The sequence below is a fragment of the Salvelinus sp. IW2-2015 genome, linkage group LG17, assembly GCF_002910315.2.
Source record: "Salvelinus sp. IW2-2015 linkage group LG17, ASM291031v2, whole genome shotgun sequence".
Classification (NCBI taxonomy): domain Eukaryota; kingdom Metazoa; phylum Chordata; class Actinopteri; order Salmoniformes; family Salmonidae; genus Salvelinus; species Salvelinus sp. IW2-2015.
In genome coordinates this window covers 32,244,346-32,260,974 of record NC_036857.1, presented here as the reverse complement: position 1 = coordinate 32,260,974, position 16,629 = coordinate 32,244,346, and the positions used below count along the sequence as shown (strand labels likewise).

Sequence of the window (16,629 nt, the reverse complement as noted above, 5' to 3'; positions counted from 1 at the left end):
TGTACGTTCGATGAGTAAAGATGTTTCCTAATGTCAAGGACTGTGCCATTAAACCCATTCTTTGATTTGATTGTTCTAATTAGATGTTGAAGTACTGCACTCTTAGAATATTATATATTTCTTTTTTTCTGAAAATCATCTCTAGATTTTCCTATTACATTTTGTGCCAGGATGTAAAAGCGGATGTTTTGGTAGATTTGTGAAGATAATCAAATAATTAAACTTACATAGCAAAATACTGCTGTTACTTTAAAATTATCGGAAGAATTATCCAAAGAGATGTAATTGCCAAGACAGATGCATGTTCTGGAATATTTTTATTCTGTACATGCTTCCTTCTTTTCACGCTGTTATTTACGGTTAGTATTATGGAGATGTCACGTTCGTTGACGGACGAATCAGACCAAGGTGCCAGCGGTGGTAACGTACTACATTTATTTGATGACAGAAAAAACACATCCTGAACGTGAAAGCTACATGCAAGTGCAGAACGCAGCTACACACCAAACAAAATCCCACAAACTAACAGGTGGAAAAAAGGCTGCTAAGTATATCCCCCAATCAGAACAGCATAGACAGCTGCATCTGATTGAACCATCCCGGCCAACAAAGAAATAGAAAACGTAGAATGCCACCCTAAATCAACCCCGACTAACCAAACTAGAGAAATGAGAAAAGCTCTCTAAGGTCAGGCCGTGACAGGGAGTAACTACAAATGTTGTGAATCTATCCTCAGTTTTCTACCGATCCGCATTAACTCTGAAACGTTTAAAGTCACCATGCCTCATGGCTGAATCCTGAGCGTTCCTTCCTTTCGGCAACTGAGTAAGAAAAGGACGCTTAATCTTTGTAGCTGATGGGTGGTATTGGACCATCCAAGGATCATTATACTCACTATAAGCTCAAAGAGATATTCAATTCTGTTTTTAATTTTTTTATTACCAATCTACTATACTTTTTCGAGGCACTGGAAAACTCTCTGGTCTTGGTGGTTGAATCTTGTGTTGTAATTCACCGCTTGACCTTAGAGACTTACAGATAATTGTAGTTTTGGGTACAGAGATAGGTAGTCATAATAAATAATGTGAAACACTATTAATTGCATACGGGTAAGCCCATGCTAACATATTAACTTGACTTGTTAAGCAATTTTAGCTCGCTCTAAACTTTATTTAGACTTGACAAACTAATGTTTGAATGCTTGTTGACTCATAGACCTTTCAGCTTTCAATTTTGTATTAATTTTGTAAAAATATGTTTAAAAACAAAATTCCACTTTGACATTATGGGTATTGTTGTGGCCGTGACACAAAATCTCAATTTTATCAATTTAAAGGCAGGCGGTAACACACCAAAATGTGAAAAAATTCAAGATGTGTGAATACATTCTGAAGGCACTGACAATCTTACATCCTAAATTATATTAACAAAATATAAGAATAAACAATTGGCGGTGGCCCGCTGCCTACATGATTATAGGGGAACACTAACATCAATGGCTTATTCAACCATCACAAAGAACGCAGCGAAGATCTAGTACCAGAGAAGCCCCAGTTTGTCTCTCATCTTCAAAGCCATGATTATATACAGCAAGTAAATTGCACTCTAATGTACTAATTAAGTTCAATTACGCAATAATTCTGCCGCATCTTCAAGCACATGCATTAGTATCGTAATGATTCTGTTGTGATACGGAGGGAGACAGATACAAGATGTCATAGCATGTGGAATCTTGAATATTTCCAAGATGACGAGGTAGGCTAAGGCCCTCTGAGGCAGTATGCTCATGAAAGTATAGGGAATGGCAACTTTCATTAAACTCAGCTCTAGATTTCCATGTTTGGGAAAGCCACGAAGTCTTAAGTTCAAAGAGATGTCAGTTGAGCTCTTGACTACGTAAAAGTAGGTGTGATGACATATCACCAGCCTGTGGACGACGTCTTGACAGTTTGCCAATTAAGCAACCAATGTGTGTCCAGTGATGTCGTCAGAGAAGCACACGGTCAGACACTTGTTTGATTCTGGCAATGAGCGCATGAGCAGCCAATAACTGCTAAATCTATCGCTGACTCATTATAATGGAGTCAATCAGACGTGTGATCAAAGAAATACACATCTTATTAGGAAAGGTTAGGGGAGCTTACTCTGCCTTTTGACATCTGGCCACTTTGGCATCATGCTCCCCTCGTTCATCTCTCCTCTTCTTCCCTCCTGCTCCCTCCTCCCCTTCTCTCTCCTCCTATTCTGGTTGGCAAGTGCTAATTGGGATGAGGAGCTGTAACTTGTCAATGTTTTGTTAAAGCATCAAGGTTTGCCGCTGTATCAACAATTCCATGTGTTCCAACTCTAGCAGTGAGTACTCTGCTCCCTCCCTCTCACTTGGAGTGGTGCCGGGGGTCAGCTCCTATATTAGCTACACTCGAGCTCCAACAGGCCTAGTTAGACACAAATCGAACACACTTATAACCACTTTTTAAATAAACTGTATAAACCTCAAAAGCCAAGTTGGAGGAAGTTTTGTGGATGGCCTAATGCTCTCAATGGAAGAAAGGGTTGAAGACAAGTAAGTTCAGTAGAAAACTTGTTTTTGGGTAAAAACAAATGCACACCCTTACTTGCCTGGACTAGGTACACACAGTGTGGGGTTTTGGGAACTATCTCACAAATGTGGCAAAGAAATTAACTTCATGTCCTGAATACAAAGTGTTATGTTTGGGGCAAATCCAGCACAATACATAACTGAGCAGCACTCTTCATATTTTCAAGCATGGTGGTGGCTGCATCATGTGCTGGGTATGCTAGTCATCGGTAAGGACTAGGGAGTTTTTTTTAGGATAAAAAGAAACTGAATAGAGCAAAGCAAAGGCAAAATCCTAGAAGAAAATCTGGTGCAGTCTGCTTTCCAGCAGACACTGGGAGACAAATTCCCCTTTCAGCAGAACAATAACCTAAAACACAAGGCCAAATATACACTTYAGTCACTTACCAAGATGACATTGAATATTCCTGAGTGACCTAGTTAAAGTTTTGACTTAAATCGCAAGACTTGAAAATGGCTGTCTAGCAATGATCAACAACCAACTTGACAGAGCTTGAAGAATTTTTAAATAATAATGTGCAAATATTGTCCAATCCAGGTGTGCAAAACTCTTAGAGATTTACCCAGAAAGAGTCACAGCTGTATTTGTTGCCAAAGGTGATTCTAACATGTATTGACTGAGGGGGTTGAATATTTATTTAATCAAGATAGTGTTCTTTTTTTATATCCTGTATATTTTTTTTTACAAATGCTATAATTGTTCTTCCACTTTGACATTACAGAGTATTTTGTGTAGATCGTTGGGGGGAAAAAATGACAATTAAATCCATTTTAATCCCACCTTGTAGTACAACAAAATGTGGAAAAAGTCAAGTGGTGTGAATACTTTCTGAAGGCACTGTACGCATGCCCCAGGAAGACACCATCCAACGCCCCCCATGCAGGAAGACCCCAGGAAGACTCCCCCACCCCCTTTGTTGTTGATTAGATCTCTAGGTGCGATCTCTAGGTGATGTCTTGGGGATGATGTCATGTTTTTTTTGTCGTAACATGACATCTGTGGGTTGCAAAATGTGCAACTTCAATTGCACTCATGCCAATATACTTTTGATGTCCCACCGGCCCATCAATGTTGTATGTCTGTGGAAAAAAATGTAAAGTATATTATWGAGTTGCCTTTGTGAGTGTCCAGAGCTTCTTGTGTCTAGCTAGCACACTTCAGCACATAGTCAGAAGATTACATTACACATGTAATCTCAGGCCCTTTCAAGAGAAAAAGACGAAATAGAAACAGCTTTCATTGATTCTAAGCTAGCAAACAGGTCTAGTCACTCAGTGGCTTCTTCCAAAAGGTATTCATTTGTTTGTTGTAACAGTACACGGAAAGGAATTTTTTTGTTTGTCTGAAATTCTTGTGGGTGACCTACTTTGATCAGTGTTGAATGTGTTTTTCTACTGCATACAAATATAACTAATAATATCAATAATTCACCCTATGGACTTTGATTTGTGTCCCGCGTTTCATTTGAATCTGGGATTTATCTGAAATATAGCCTTTATAAGAGTTTTATAAGATCTTTCAATTATGCTGATTTATATATTCCTTACCACAAAGCATAACATCTATCATTTGATGTTTTCAATCTGTCATTGAATGCACATTGTTCACAAGCACTCATCTCCAAGTGCAAGAATGTTCATTGCTATACATACATGTAAAGAAAATTTTGTATGCATTGTGTGTTAACATCAACAAACATGGCCACCATATTCTGTGTGGCATCATGGGAAGTGTAGTAGTGTAGTGTCCCATTCAAGTCTTTATCTAGCCTGCGTCCATCCAGCGCGTTATGAGTCCGGTGGTGCCCCGAATAATCAGGCTGATTGGGCATCAGGCAAGTGTGACGGAAAGGAAATTATCTTGTGGGATTGTGGGTAGTGTAGTCTCCTCTTTCAAGCTCAGCGCATTGAGTGTCTAGTGGTYCCCCAAATAACCAGGCTGATTGGGGATCAGGCCAATTTGACGGACAGGAAATGCTTTGATTGGGATTGGTCTGTCAATCAGCAGTGAGGGTGATATGTTTGGTTCATTACAGACTGGAGCCGGTGTGTGTTTATGTGGCCATCGCCCTCCTCTCTGTTTTTACAGTCCTTATCCCACTGGGGTTTAATTTACAATAGAGTTTTAACTGATGAGATTTACAACTTCCTCCCTATGTTGTTATCAGTCACTGAACAGAGAGCAGACCTGGGTTCAAATACTATTTGAAATCATTCAAATACTTTGAACCTTTGCTTTAGCCTTTATACTTTAGAGTATTTAGAGATGAGTATTTGAAATGATTTAAAATAGTATTGGAACCCAGGTCTGGTGTGCAGAGCCAGAGGCAGAAGGAGAGAAAGAACAAGAGTGAAATACTTTTCTCTCTGTTACCTCGTGTTTTTTTACTTTTGTTCCGACCCTGCCTTGCTGTAGAAATAAACCCAGGGTCTTCAAGAACTAGATAGTTTTAGCTTCTTTGTGTTTCTGCCTTTGGTTCTTTTGTTGTTGAGAATGTGAGGAGACAACGTGGGCCTCTATTGATTTAGTCACAACCACAGGGGAGCAGTTGCTGATGGTCTAGATTAGAATAGAAACTTCACCTGTTGGTTAAAGTCTCTCTCTCTCTCTCTCTCTCTCTCTCTCTCATACTAACACACACACATTACACTCCAGGTAGACCCATACAAGTTGCTAGAATCTTCAGTCATTTTGGTAATTAACAGGTCAGCTATGGCAATCTATGGTAACTGGTAATTTATACTTGAATAACTTTTWWWWAAATGAATTCATATATCCTGTCTAGGACTGGCGGAACCCCTCGCCAATGAAATTGCAGGGTGCCAAATTCAATCAACAGAAATCTCATAATTCAATTTTCTCAAACAAGTATTAGACACCATTTTAAAGATAAAGTTATCGTTAATCCAACCATAGTGTCCGATTTCAAAAAAAGCTTTTAGGCGAAAGCAGAACATATCATTATGTTAGGTCAGCAACTAGTCACAGAAAGCATACAGCSATTTTCCAACCAAAGAGAGGAGTCACAAAAAGCAGAAATAMWGATAAAATGAATCACTAACCTTTGATATTCTTCATCAGATGACACTCCCGGGACAACATGTTACACAATACATGTATGTTTTGTTCGATCAAGTTCATATTTATATKAAAAATCCTCAGTTTACATTTGGCTTTGCCTCCAAAACATCCCGTGAATTTGCGCAGAGCCACATCAAATCACAGAAATACTCATAATAYACATTGATAAAAGATACAAGTGTTATTCACAGATTTAAAGATATATTTCTTCTTAATGCAACCGCTGTGTCAGATTTCAAAAAAACTTTACGGAAAAAGCAAACCATGCAATAATCTGAGTACGGCGCTCAGAGACCAACACAACCCAAGAAGATATCCGGCATGTTGGAGTCAACATAAGTCAGAAATAGCATTATAAGTATTCACTTACCTTTGATGATCTTCGTCAGAATGCACTCCCAGGAATCCCAGTTCCACAATAAATGTTTGATTTGTTCCATAAAGTCCATCATTTATGTCCAAATTACTCCTTTTGGTTCACGCGTTCAGTACACAATCTAAACTCACGACGCGCGGGCAGGTCCAGGCGAAAGTTCAGACGAAAAGTCATATTACAGTCCGTAGAAACATGTCAAACGAAGTATAGAATCAATCTTTAGGATGTTTTTAACATAAATCTTCAATAATGTTCCAACCGGAGAATTCCTTTGTCTTCAGAAAAGCAATGGAACAGAGCTCGCTCTCACGTGAACGAGCGTCACAAGCTCAAAGCATTCTGCCAGACCTCTGACGCYTTCTGCCAGACCTCTGACTCATTCCCCTCTCATTCGGCCCCACTTCACAGTAGAAGCATCAAACAAGGTTCAATAGACTGTTGACATCTAGTGGAAGCCTTAGGAAGTGCAACATGACCCATATCCCACTGTATCTTCAATAMGGAATAAGTTGAAAAACGACCAACCTCAAATTTCCCACTTCCTGGTTGGATTTTTTCTCAGGTTTMTGCCTGCCATATGAGTTCTGTTATACTCACAGGCATCATTCAAAGAGTTTTAGAAACGTCAGAGTGTTTTCCATCCAWATCTACTAATAATATGCATATATTCGCAACTGGGACTGAGTAACAGGCAGTTTACTCTGGGCACGCTTTTCATCCAAATGTGAAAATGCTGCCCCCTATCCATAACAAGATATTATGTWATGACCCTGGGTTTGTAAGCATGGATATATACTCTGGAATAGCTCGAGCATGCTTTTCGGGCACAGTCGATAGRGCACTGGACTTTGGGCTAGATGGTCGAAGGTTCGAGGCCTGCTCTCTGCCATTTCATTAGAATAATATTTAAAAAATGATATCAGAGAGCAAAGACACCTCAGAACACACTGGTACCACACTCAACACATGTGGGCGATGGCAAAGTTACTTAATGGTGTACCATTATACTCTGAGTACAACAGACAGAAACACATACCGTATGTGCGCAGGGATACTTACACACGCACATGCACGCGTGCACACACACACACTCCCCTTCCATTTTCAGTGGGTAGTTCTCTTCTCATCATTATTCCTTTTTGGTCATGCGAAAAGTTGCCAGAGTAGATTACTAACCATGTACTCTACATGGAAAGCATGATGCACATCTCTTTCTCAAGCCCAACTAGAAAACTCTGTGCGATGCATAGAAAAATGTGTTATAGTTGCGAAAGAAAATCGAACACTCTATGGAAAATCGAACACTCTATGTACAGTGCATTCGGAAATTATTCAGACCCCTTCCCTTTCTCCACATTTTGTTATGTTACAGCCTTATTCTAAAACTGATTAAAGGGCTTTTTCCCTCATTAATCTACACACAATACCCCATATTGACAAAGCGAAAACAGGTTTTTCTAAATTTTTGCTAAAATTGAGCTGAGGTGTATCCTGTTTCCATTGATCATCCTTGAGATGTTTCTACAACTTGATTGGAGTCCACCTGTGGTAAATTAAATTGATTGGAAAGGCACATCTCTGTCTATATAAGGTCCCACAGTTGACAGTGCATGTCAGAGCAAAAACCAAGCCATGAGGTCGAAGAATTGTCCGTAGAGCTCTGAGACAGGATTATGTCGGGGCACAGATCTGGGGAAGGGTACCAAAACATTTCTGCAGCATTGAAGGTCCCTAAGTACACAGTGGCCTCCTTCTATTTAAGACTGATGAAGTTTGGAACCACCAAGACTCTTCCTAGAGCTGGCTGCCTGGCCAAACGGGGAAGAAGGGCCTTGGTCAGGGAGGTGACCCAGAACCCAATGATCACTCTGACAGAGCTCCAGAGTTCCTCTGTGGAGATGGGAGAACCTTCCAGAAGGACAGCCATCTCTGCATCACTCCACCAATCAGGCCTTTATGGTGGAGTAGCCAGACAGAAGCCACTCCTCAGTAAAAGGCACACGGCAGCCCGCTTGGAGTTTGCCAAAAGGCACCTAAAGGACTCACAGACCATGAGAAACAAGATTCTCTGCTGATGAAACCAAGATTGAACTATTTGGCCTGAATGCCAAGCGTCACATCTGGAGGAAACCTGGCACCATCCCTACAGTAAAGCATGGTGGCAGCATCATGCTGTGGGGATGTTTTTCAGCGGCAAGGACTGGGAGAGTAGTCAGTATCAAGGGAAAGATGAARGGAGCAAAGTACAGAGAGATCCTTGATGAAAATCTCAGGAGCTCAGACTGGGGCAAAGGTTCACCTTCTAACAGGACAACGACCCTAAGCACACAACCAAGACAATGCAGGAGGGGCTTCGGGACAAGTCTCTGAATGTCCTTGAGTGGCCCAGCCAGAGCCTGGAKTTGAACTCCATCGAACATCTCTGGAGATACCTGAAAATAGCTGTGCAGCAACGCTCCCCATCCAACCTGACAGAGCTTGAGAGGATTTGTAGAGAAGAATGGGAAAACTCCCCAAATACATGTGTGCCAAGCTTGTAGCGTCATACCCAAGAAGACTCGAGGCTGCCAAAGGAATTGCTGCCAAAGGTGCTTTAACAAAGTACTGAGTAAAAGGTCTGAATACTTATGTAAAGCATTTCTAAAAACACGTATTATACTTTGTCATTATGGGGTATTGTGTGTAGATTGATTGGGGGGGAAACAACTTATTCCATTTTAGAATAAGGCTGTAACGTAACAAAATGRGTAAAAAGTCAAGGGGTCTCAATCCTTTCCGAATGCACTGCATGCTCCCAACAATTGAATGGGTAAACCTAACCAACGTTTTGGCACACAGTGCCTTCTTCAGTTTTGAGATGAAAACCTAATCATCTAGTTATATTGGTTGAAAATTAACTGTATACATTCTGACGGTGTTTCTTAGTGAAACATTATTCTTCGACATTGAAACAACATTGAGACAACATTGAAACAACATTGAGGGAATAGGATGCCCACACCCATGCTGAGAGGATTTGTTGTCGCTCTGGATAAGAGCGTCTGCTAAATGACTTAAATGTAAATGTAAATGTTATGGACGTCCTATCTTGGTCAGTCTATGTCAGCCACTAAATCCAATTATCATCAGCTTCTGAAAGAGAAGAAATACAAGAATAAAAAAGCTTAGGGTCTCCATTACCTCTATGAGTAAGTTCCAGTTTTATTCACGATGTCTCTTCATATTTCAGGTTCTACTAGACTAAACAACATGACCGATACGAGACTATCCCAATTGTTTTTTTTACCTTTATTTATTTAGACAAGTAAATTAAGAACAAATTCGTATTTACAATAACGGCCTACCACAAAATAGTCATCGGTACAGTAGACCTTGGTTAAGAAATACTTTTTTAAACATTTTTGCTGGGCTTGATTGAGCTTACCGGGCACAAAGGAACCAATAGCTTAGTTGCAAAATATCAGGCAATCCAGYCAGGCTAAAGCAAACWATTTAAAATAGTACATTTTGAACCCAGGTCTGGAGAACAGTGCATGAAGATTATTCAGAGAAGGCCCTCTTATGGCTGTGAGCCACTTGGTCCTCCTCAACTTAATGTACATAATGCTGAAACCTTAAAACCACCCCAAAACAGAACTTATCAGCAGTGAGAGTACACTGAATGATTCATGCGCTCTTTTAAGAGAACTTGAAACCATGGATCTATTTTGGGCTCCGCTTTATATGCACTACTGCTGCTGCAGAGGGATTTAGAGAGGACTAAGTAGTTTGATATTTCTATTGGTTTTCCATGGATTTACTTTCTCTCTTTCTCTCTCTTCTCTTCTTCTCTCTCTCTCTCTCTCTCTCTCTCTCTCTCTCTCTCTCTCTCTCTCTTTCTCTCGTCTTCTTCTCTTCTCTCTCTCTCTTTCTCTTCTCTGTTCTCTTCTTCTCTTCTCTCTCTTCTCTTCTCTTCTCTCTCTCTCTCTCCTCCAGTGATCTTCTCATCATATGGAGACAAGGTATCTGATTGAAATATAATAGAAGTGTAGACATCTGGTATAATACTGTGGAAAGTTAAATCTATATGAATGGCCCTGCCGCAGTAGATTCTCTCTGATGCACTCCTCGCGGTTCAGTGACAGTAAATCACAATGTTCTCTTATTACCCTGACTGGAATGAGGGCATAGAGAGAGAACAATGAGGGATCCACACCATTTGTTTTTCTCTCCTCCCTCCTCCCCCCTCCCCCCGTTTGCAATGGCTTAAAGAGAATGACATCACAAAAATAAAAATAAAGGGGGATTATGGCTAGGCTATTGTGCCATATGTGATTACCGGGGCTTCCACATTCCCTTGGGGGGATGAGTYACTACAGGCTGACATCTTTTATTTATTCATGTGATTTCAGCAATAATGATTGGATGAAATAGGGAAGTGTGGTGCACCACAATACTAACCCCACAAATATGTCCAGATTTGTAACTGAACTAACAAAGAGTTAATGGTGTGCTTCTTTTTCAGCTTCCTCACATTTCATTTTTGGGGTTGTTTTTGGTCTGATTTCAAGCTCAACTCAAATAGGCCACACACAGCTGTAACGGAGTGTGTGTGCGGGTCTTTTACCCAACTAAATTAGATCCATTTGATGTGATTTTTGAGGGAATTGCCAGTGGGGGGAGCAGGATGGAGGATAGCTCAGTCCCCATCCCCCCCAAGTCCACCTGTCCTGACGGGATTGGACGGAGAAAACCGCCCCTTTTTCAATCCACTTATCCCAGTTCTACCTGGCTGTCAGTCAGCCAGCTCTGAAATCTATCTTCTGCTCTTTTTCAATCGAGGGCTATTCATCGCCATCTATTGTACTCCACTGGCTAGTTCTGCTGATGCATCACCCCAATGGAGTTTCTTGTCATTTCAGAGCATGGTGGATAGGTCAAGTGCTTCAACACACTGTCCTTCATCTATTTGACGATCGTTCTGAAATACCCTTCAGCCATTTGTCCTCGCCATTAGTTGATGGGTGTCTTATTTGTCCTCTCTCTGCTCAAGAGGCTCTTTTTGGCATTTGGCACTTCTAGAATGTTGTGTTGTGTTTGAGTAACCTATCCTAACCCAAGTYTCTTCTTCCTATATCTATCTCTTATCTAGAGATGGCTGACATCTCTGTTTATGCATCACAAGCTGCTGCACATCGCCAGAACAAGGCCGATCTGTTGTTTTCTCGACATGGCATATGGCTACTGGACCTGCTTTCAATAGATGCTATTTTTAGTAAAGATAGAGGGTGCTTGATTAAGCAAATGGAATGCAGTATTCAAGTATATCAAATCAGAGCGTTTACTGTAAATGTATGCTGTCAAATACTATCGTTAGTGTGTTTATCCGATAGTATTCAACATAGACATTAATCCATATAAGCACTKGTATTAGATTATCTCATGTGGACAGCCACCATGTACAATGGAACTGTAGAGAGGAGGGCGATATGTAGTGTCCTCGGAGCTTTACAAGCATTTTCTTTCCATAAATAGGAAAYATTTGCTTAAATTTCATGGGAGGGCGAAGGTGGTGGAGTGAGGCTGAATCAACATTTGACWTTTAGTTTTGACCCTTTTGTTTTATCCACATGCCGCCATGACCTGAAAGACAGTAGATGTATGAATTATTTATCTGCGTTTGAAAATATTAAACTTGTTATGTCCTTGTTCCAGATTTTATCCCCAAGGGCATGAAAGGACTTGTTAAAACAATGGAAGGCCTGATTGTAAAATCGCCTCGCGCAGCATTCAAATCTTTCGAACATGCATCCTACATTAGTTACGTTTTATCTTGGAGAAGGAATTGTCTGAAATACATGATGTTGTTCGGATCAAAGCTAGATGAAATGCATGGAAAGCTAGTTTTGTTGAGCATTTGAAAGTGGTGACTCCATGTAAGAATAAGTGTTTCTTAATTTTTCATAGTGTCTTACCAACACAACAGCCAATATCCGTGACACAAATATCTCATTGATGCTATAGGCTATGAGGAAAATAGAAAATGGTCATAAAAATGTCTTAAATATACAGTAAGCTTTGACAAACCATACATTATTCCTCCAATACCAACTAGGCCTACTGGAAGACACAATCAGAGGCCAATAGAACTGAATAGAGTATAGGGTGTTCTGTAGACAGTTATTTGAGGGTATGGTCTGCCCAAATGACTTCCTTGAAAATGCTTGCCAAGTTACATATTTGTCTCTTGTCAAGAAATCCTAAGATGTATATTAAAAGAACATARAATATTTATCTCACTTATTAGACATAGCCACAGCTGCCCTTGATAGTTTTATGAGAAGTYCAGCTCCAATGGACTAAGTAGAAAATAAATGTAGGTTAATAATAACCTGTTATGTGCGAAAACAAGCTCTCCCTGACGTTGGATATAGTAATAGTGGCGATAGTGTTGTAAGAACATCCACACCAAGATAATCTTCATGTAAAGTGTATGTTATTATGAAAACATAAAGAACCCCCCCCACAATATTTTTAACTCAATTTCCCATTGAAAGGAAAACGAAAACATAGGTTTATGTCTCTTTTTCTTTGCTTACAATGTTCTATTTTATGAGAGTTTTATCTTGGTTCCATGCACCAACATAGCCGGTTGGAGCATGCCTGATTTTCCTCAGTATTTCTTGCCATTTGTTTGCTAAAAGTATTTGTTTGCAAGATAAATGGCTGCTCTGACAGGCGAGATGACAGCCTACACGAAGATGATATTGAATTGATTTCTGAAATGTTGCAGAACGGACTGCTTGATGTGTACCGTGAGACATGAATCATACAAATTCTATTAAAAAGCTCTTGAATGGCTGACACTGGAATATTACTTGTGATGATTAATTTTCCCCAGTCATTATAAAGGGAGTCAGCATCAGATTGCCTCTGACAAAATTGCTTTTCATTCCCTGGTGAATACCCTCGGTGTGCTTTTGAGAGTGCAAAACCATATTTCTCAGCACAATATTATGTCAAGATAGCCCTTGGAGATACCACAGTGAGGCTTCRTCCTGTACCACCTGATTTGCATTTTCAGAATCATAAGAAAATATTTCACCTTGTTGTGATGTCGGGAGAGAAGAGGTCATTTATTGACCTTAGATACAGCTCATAACATAGAGACTATGTCAGGGYGATTTGGTCAATTCCATCTCAACCCAATTCAGTTCAGGAATATGATTGAAATCCCAATATGAATCATAACATTTAGGAYTGTTGMGAGGARTTTCTATTTAAAATTCAATGAGTTAAAAGGAATAGACCTTTTTCAGTGTTCTATGAATAAAGCTTTGTTTGGGTTCTTCATTAATAAGCCATTAACAGAAATGAGTTTCTTCATCACAAACACATTTCTTTCTGTGTACATGATCTCGCTTTCTGGACTGACACGGAGGCACCCAAGGCAGCGAGAGTTTTACATTCTGCATTACAACATGCTATCGGATTGATTTTAAAAGCTAATTGAGCACATCAGGGTTGGTGATTAAACCAGGATCACTATATTACTGTTTAGCTACATAGTTAAGCATATGCAGTTTGCTTTTCAGGTTAATTCATTATAGTTTAATCTCCTAATAGATGACCATAATTAGTGGCTTCATGTCTGATGGCATTTGCTGATATGTTTGATTTCAATATCTCAACTCCTATGGTCTACACACTTACCATCTCACTCCTTTTTATCTTCAGTGAGCAAGATTTCCAATGTGTTCGTCACAAATGGTAAATAAACGAAAAAATGTGAATCTTGAACTTGAAACCTGTCCTGTCATCTTGTCCCCATTCTCAGAACTACTCCAGTCAAGGCCGAGGAAACAACAGCGGAGGAGGAGGGGATGAAGACTACGAGATCCCCCCKATCACACCCCCCAACCACGCTGACCCCTCTCTGCTTCACCTCATGGACCCCGAGTCGGGCTACACCTTCCACTCACTGCCCCACAATGGCCTGCTCAACCCCTATTCCTACCCAGAGCTGCCTGCTGCCCTCATGATGTCCAATATGCTGGGCCAGGATAGCCATCTTCTCTCGGGGCATAATATGCACTCGGTAAGATTCACCAGTTACAGTACTTCTCCTAGGATTCAATTCAATGTTTTTGTTATTTTCAGCGTGGCTTTACATGTTATTGTCTTAGAACAGGGATACACACTTGTTTTAATTAGCAGGAGTGTGGAACAAAAGCTAAGGAGACCCCAGCAGACACATGCACCGTTTATGCTTTTACACCTTCTGCTTTTTGTGACAGACTCCTTCATAGCTATTCAATCACCACACTCAAAKATATTTGACTCCATCAAAGTGAGCACAGAAAGAGAGCCAGGAGCTGTACAGTACACATTTCATTTGCTCTCTGATTGGTAAAACAAAAAAAGGGGGTCTTGGAGGAGAAAAGAGAAGGGTTCTCCCTTYTCAGCTACTTTTATCTTTCAAAATGATGCAGAGGACCTCCATTCCAACCCCAGTAAGCGACTATTTCATGTGTTAAACATGGTTCACACTGAGCAAACACCCCTGGCGTACACATTCAAGTCCTTTAATCATAGAATCGAACGAGATGAATTATAAATGGCCCGCGTGTGAATAATTCAGCGTTATATACTTTCATCTGACACAAATATAACTTCTGGGTCATAAATATTCATGCTTTAATGTGAGTATCCGTGGCATTTATCCTTGGTTAATCAGGTCTTGTGTGATTTCGGAATCAAAGTACATTTTATGTGTGTGGCAGAGAGTGTGCCATTTAAAGTCAGACTTGGGCTTAACCTTTTCACATGTGAGTTCCAAATATCTCTAACGGTCGCCCCCAACGTGAGTTGTTTTATGCACGTGATGTCAGAATGCACTCACTGTTCTAAAATGTGATTATTACGCAATAGGACKGTTAACASGCGCTGRCTGCTAATTATCTATAGGCTATGTTTCAACCTGTCAATTTCTAATTATTTTCTAACAAGTTTTATTTATTTAACAGTTTGAATTGAGGTGTGTTCCGCCTCCTCATGAATTCACATAGAAGTATCCCATTTCAGTGTTGCGGACAATTTATGTTTGAGGCTTTACTGAGCCGGACAAACTTCTCTCTTCGAGGAGAGCTCAAGCACTTCCACCAATGTTTCCGCAGATCAAGTATGCAGACATTAGCGCAGTCTTGCACAAATTGGCATATTTTCTGGCTGGCGCTCGCATTACCTTCCTTGTTGTTTCCTTACAAATAATTACTTTGGACATGTGTGCATTCATATCAAAGTAAGTGCCTTGTTTTCGTGATATCGTGTTGTCGTTTCCACTGTAACATACAGTATGTATGTATGTACAGTACCAGTCAAAGGTTTGGACACACCTACTCATTCCAGGGTTTTTCTTTATTTTTTTTACTATTTTCTACATTGTAGAATAATAGTGAAGACATCAAAACTATAAAATAACACATATGGAATCATGTAGTAACCAAAAAAGTGTGAAACAAATTAAAATGTATTTTATATTTGAGATTCTTCAAAGTAGCCACCCTTTGCCTTGATGACAGCTTTGCACACTCTTAGCATTCTCTCAACCTGCTTCATGAGGTTGTCACCTGGAATGTGCTTAGTGGGACTATCATTTGTTTTTCAACAGGACAATGACCCAACACACCTCCAGGATGTGTAAGGGCTATTTGACCTAGAAGGAGAGTGATGAAGCGCCTCATCAGATCACCTGGCCTCCACAATCACCCAACCTCAACCCAATTGAGATGGTTTGGGATGAGTTGTACCGCAGAGTAAAGGAAAAGCAACCAACAAGTGCTCAGCATATGTGGGAACTCCTTCAAGACTGTTGGAAAAGCATTCCAGGTGAAGCTGGTTGAGAGAATGCCAAGAGTGTGCAAAGCTGTCATCAAGGCAAAGGGTAGCTACTTTGAAGAATCTAAAATCTAAAATATATTTTGATTTGTTTAACTTCTTATGGCTGCATCCAGCTACCAGGATCGATATGACAACAGCCAGTGAAAGTGCAGGGCGCCAAATTCAAACAACAGAAATCTCATAATTAAAAATTCCTCAAACACATGTGTTCTATTATCATTTTAAAGTAATCTTGTTGTGTAACCCACCTAAAGTTGATTTCAAATATGGCTTTTCAGCGAAGCACTACAAAATGATTATGTTAGGTCACCACCAAACCACAATAAGCACAGCATTTTTCCAGCGAAATAGTAGCAGTCACAAAAAGCCAGAAATAGAGATAAATGAATCACTAACCTTTGATTATCTTCATCAGATGACACTCATAGGACTTCATGTTACACAATCATGTATGTTTGATAAAGTTCATATTTATATAAAAGTTGAGTTTAATTGGGCGTTACATTCACTAGTTCAAAAACATGAGTGATTTTGCATAGCCACATCGTTTCAACAGAATACCATCATAAATGGTAGATGATACATCACAGTTATACACATGGAATTATAGATTACGTCTCTTAATGCAACGTGTGTCAGATTTTCAAAAACTTTACGGAAAAAGCAACCCATGCATATCTGAGACGACGCTCT

At 40.0% G+C, this 16,629-nt stretch overlaps 1 protein-coding gene across 2 annotated transcripts in view; it reads left to right on the top strand.

Moving 5' to 3' along the window:
• LOC111977000 (TOX high mobility group box family member 2-like) overlaps positions 1 to 16,629 on the top strand; it is a 154,012-nt gene that overhangs the window by 85,449 nt on the left and 51,934 nt on the right. For both annotated transcript variants that reach the window (XM_024006232.1, XM_024006231.1), the window contains one exon: positions 13,874 to 14,134. In XM_024006232.1, coding sequence (XP_023862000.1) covers positions 13,874 to 14,134 — 261 coding nt within the window. The remainder of the gene's footprint in view (positions 1 to 13,873; positions 14,135 to 16,629) is intronic.